At 39.8% G+C, this 4,825-nt stretch overlaps 1 protein-coding gene across 1 annotated transcript; it reads right to left on the bottom strand.

Annotated features, from left to right (window-relative positions):
• Positions 1–938: 938 nt before the first annotated feature.
• Positions 939–1,892, bottom strand: OR1B1 (olfactory receptor family 1 subfamily B member 1). Its single transcript, XM_025888071.1, has one exon. It carries the CDS (start codon positions 1,890–1,892, stop codon positions 939–941), a length of 954 nt encoding a protein of 317 aa, XP_025743856.1.
• Positions 1,893–4,825: the final 2,933 nt, after the last annotated feature.

The following is a 4,825-nucleotide window of genomic DNA, read 5'->3' as shown; positions in this document are numbered from 1 at the left end:
TGGCTCAGATGGTTAAGCATCTGCCTTCGGCTCAGGTCATGATCCCGGAGTCCTGGGATCGAGTCCCGCATCAGGCTCCCTGCTCCTTGGGAGCCTGCTTCTCCCTCTGCCTCTCTCTCTCTCTGTCTCTCATGAATAAATAAATAAAAATCTTTAAAAAAAATTATCAATGTAAATCTCATAAGAGCTAGCAAAATAGAAGTCAATGTCCAGCTCCCAAGAAGCTAAGCACAGCCAATTTGTTTTCTTCATTGTTGAAATAGTTCACTGTTCCTTGTTTTATAGTTCCTTATGCAGCAGAGTACTTAGCTTTGCATTTTCTTTGTATATCTTATTGAAAATGTAAATAAAATTAAATATATGAAATAGAATTTACACACATCAGAGTAAGATGCTCACACTATGACAAGCCCATAGAAACTGAGGCTAAGATGTGGAATAGCAGAATCATGGTCCCTTTCACGTTCACTTTTGGGCCAGTATTCACTCACTGAATGGAACAGATGTAAAATTGCCATCCCTATTTACCTAAACTGTTCCCTTCCCCTAACTTTCTGATATACACCAGTACACTTCCCACAAGCAAGCACACCAAGTTAGACGTGGCCATAATTAACTTCACTGTCTTTGCTTCAGTTCAGATTTCACAGTAATATTCTCATATTTCTTCAAAACTGTGGCCTAGTGACTCATTATCATCCACTTTGATAACTGAAGATAAATGGTCTGGGGAAGGGGTTCTCAAGGCAGGCTGATGAGGAGCCCTGAGCACGTGGGGCATGTGTTCACTGCCCTGTCAGAACACCACATCAAGAGCTGAATCTGGAGTTCCATAAGGTAGCCAGGCCATCCTTCCCTCGTCTCTCCAAAACCAGCCATGCTCAAACTTTCCCACTGCTTTCAACTTAACTAACCAAAATGGCTCTTTGGCAGGCTAATCAGGAGTCCTCCCTCCCCCGTCCAAGCAGCCTGTGAAGCGCAGTCTTGACATCCTTGTTGCGGAGGCTGTACACAAAAGGGTTGGCCAAAGGTGTAATGGCAGTGTACATCACAGCAGCCGCCATGTCCTGTTCCTGAGAGTCCTGGGAAGGAGGCTGGAAATAGACCCAAATGATGGTGCCATAGAGGAAGCCAACTATGGTGAGGTGGGATCCACAGGTGGAGACTGCACGGTGGCGACCAGCAGCTGAAGGCAAACGTAGGATGGTGGCCCCAATGCATGCATAGGAGAGTACAATGAGGGCACAGGGGCCTAGCATGAGGAAGCCACCCTCCAAGAATATGGCCAGCTCATTGGAATGTATGTCAGAGCAAGAGGCTCGCAGAAGTGGTCGGTGGTCACAAAAGAAATGGGGAAGTTTAACGTTGCCTTCAGCATCCCCAGCCCAGTAAAGAGGCAAGAGAAGTCCCACATGCAGCATGGTGTGCACTATGGACACCACCCAGCTCAAGGCCAGTAAGAAGGCACAGAGTTGGCGATTCATCACTGAATGGTAGTGTAGGGGATTACAGATGGCCATGTAACGATCCAGGGCCATGATAGAAATAACAAGTGTATCCGTAACTCCAAATGCATAGAAGAAAAAGAACTGGGCCAAGCAGCGGGCAGCAGAAATGGCTGGGTAATTAGAGACCAGATGGATCAACAACTGGGGCAGGGTGACTGTGGACAGCCCCATGTCTATCATGGAGAGACCACGGAGGAGATAATACATAGGTGAGTGGAGCCTGGAGTCCCTGGAGATAAGCAGCACTAGAGTCACGTTCCCTATTATGGTGACCAGGTAAATAGCCAGGAACAGGAAGAAAAGGAGACCTGGGGAGACTCTAGCTTTTGAGAACCCAAGGAGCAAGAAGACTGGAGAATGTGAAGCATTAGGGGTGCAGCCCATGATGAGTGACAAAGAGCCTGCCTGAAAGAGAGTTTGAATCAAAGAGCAAGTCATAGGTAGTAGGCTGGGGATGATAATATTTCTAGTTGATTTATTTATGTTACTCAAGCTCCTTAATGACTTAAATTCAACTGACCACATGGTCCTTCTGCTAGGTCTATGACTTCACTCCTGTAATTTATTAAAGCATTTTTTTCCTACTTCCTTTTCATCCACTCTAGTGGCTCATTTTCCATAATCTATAAACCTTGACAAAGTCCCTCAGCCAGTTATAAACCCTTCATTCAATAGTGTCTTTTCATCCTACTGTTGCTTATCTCCTTCCAAAGGCAAACCTCAGGAAAAAATTCCTATACTCACTGGCTCTAACTCTTCGTCTTCAATTCACACTTCATCCCACTGTAATCCTCATGATTTCTTCTCTCCGAACCTGTAAGGAACATAATGTATCATTTAATATGTAACATATAAAGAAATGGTTTATTATAAATAGTTCGTGTTTATAGTGAAATTGCTTCAGGTTGTCATAAAGTAACTTGTTTTTACTCTTGATTCCACTTTGTTGGTTAATGGCATCACCATAATCATCCATCTGGTTGTCCAAAGCAAAAGCTGGAGGAATCTCTCCCTCATCTCCTCATATTCAATCACTCCTTGACTTCCACATTTATCCTTATGTTCATCCTTTGCCCTTAATCCATTCACAGTGTTTAAGCTTCAGCATTTCTGACCAGTGCTAACTTCATAGCCTCATGACTAGTTTCTCTACTTATCTCCCCTGATAGATCTTCCATACTGATGCCAGAAGAAAACTTTCAACATGTGATTCCCTATTTAACGAGTCAGGGCCTTCAGAATAGAATCCAAATAGCTTCATCTGGTTTTTGAAGAACTTTTGTTGTCAATAACTAACCTATCTTAACAAGTTCATGCTGAGACATCTACTATGTTTAAAACTAGACACTTCTTTTTTAGTTTTCTGAACATGGTAAGCTGAGCATTTCTGTAGATCTTCACATGTTATTTTGAAAGCTTCAGATTGCTGAAATATGAGGTACTAAGCACCTTCCCACTTAACATAGGTAGAAATTTTGAGAAAATATAACAATCATCCTTTTAAATTCATAACTGAGTGTTTAAGAATGCAAAGGAAATACAAGGGTTGATAATCAAGGAGGGATATGAAAAACTAATCTCTAAACTGTCCACAAGGAGGGCATGTGTTGTGATGAGCCCTGGGTGTTATACACAACTAATGAATCACTGAACACTACATCAAAAACTAATGATGTACTGTATGCTGGCTAACTGAACATAATAAAAAATAAAATACAATAAACTGTCCACAATGGCATACGTGGTGGTGGTAACAGGTAGGTGGGAGGGGTATACCATTAGTCTTCATTGTCCAGAAGCTAGACAAATAACCCCCAAGTGGAACAGGAGGTGAGAGTGTAGGCCTGTGTGAGGCAAAAGGTAGACACCACACATTAATTCAGGACATTCAAAAGGGTAAGCCTTCAATGAAAGAATATTACACAAACAGGAAAATGTATATATACCAGTATCTACAGGACACCCAAAGAAAACTCATATCTCTCATCCTGTACTTCCTGGAGAGGAAATGTCTCCCATGGGAATGCAGTTATCGGTCTGTACAGCCCATGGAATGGATAAGCTTAATTACAAGACACATATGATCTTAGATCCCTCAAACTGAAAAACTAACATAAAAATCATTCCCAGACTGGTAAAAGCCTTGGGGTACCTTTTAGAAGCAAATATAAAACTTCTCTGCAAGGAATTGCAGACTCCAGACTGTACAGGAATCCCACAAATAAAAACCAACCAAAAAGATGAGCTCACAATTCAAAATTACTAAACAAACACAAAACCTATTTATTATGAAGATAATCAGCAATCAACAAGTGATACAATTACCTCCCCCTAAATATCATAAAATTAACTAATCTGTTAGGAATTATAATTTATGTTTAAAATACTTTCTATCTAAAAGAAGGAATAAAGACTGTAAGAAATAAGATATAAAAGTAAAATACAACAGATTTGGAAAAGACTGAAAATGAATTACTGGAAAATACAAATATTCACATTCAAAATAAAAACTCAACGGATGGCTTGGACAATGACTGAAGAGAGAGGCAAGTTGTCAGAAAAATACCCAGAAGACAGTACGTAGTGACCAAGATGTGGGGAGAGGAGTCAAGACTTTTGGGGAAAAAAAAAATAAAGAGATCCACTCTACACTGAATAAGTCCAAGAAAAAAATTAATGAGAAAATAGAGGAAAGGAAATACTGAAGAAACAGATTGAGAATTTTCCAGACTTAAAGAAATGAGGCCTCATATTGAAGAATCACAATGACTCCCAAACAAGATAAATTTTTAAAAATCCTTGCACAGACACTCCATTAGAGAAATTGCTATAGAGCAAATAAAAAGATAAAATTTTTTTACCTTACTGATTATTTTATTTTCTTTTTTCCAAGTTTTATTTAAATTCCAGTTAGTTAACCTACAGTGTAATATCAAAGTGTAGGATTTAGTGACTCATCACTTACATAAAAGATAAAATATTTCATCACTTACAAAAAATAAAATATTAAAACCAAGCAGAGAGAAAGGAAAGATTACCTATAAAGGAAAGATCATTAGACTTTCTGACAGAAGACTTCTCAGCAACAATGGACTCTAGAAAGCCTCATACATCTTTATCCCCATGGGTTCTGTAGAGGCAGCCTTCTCCAATTGTCCTCCATGCACATGCTCCCTTACTCAAATTTTCTTGACATAATACTTAGAGTTGTGATTTTGTTTCCATACATGTTTTCTTAAACTATCTTTTCATTATCGAGTTCCAATTTAAAAACGTCGTGTCCTGACAATGAAATCTGTATGAGATTAGTTCCCAAG

This window comes from Callorhinus ursinus, unplaced genomic scaffold (assembly GCF_003265705.2).
Source record: "Callorhinus ursinus isolate GAN/ISIS: 27379988/994484 unplaced genomic scaffold, GSC_fseal_2.0 scaffold24, whole genome shotgun sequence".
NCBI lineage: Eukaryota > Metazoa > Chordata > Mammalia > Carnivora > Otariidae > Callorhinus > Callorhinus ursinus.
This window is presented reverse-complemented; position numbering and strand designations above follow the sequence as displayed.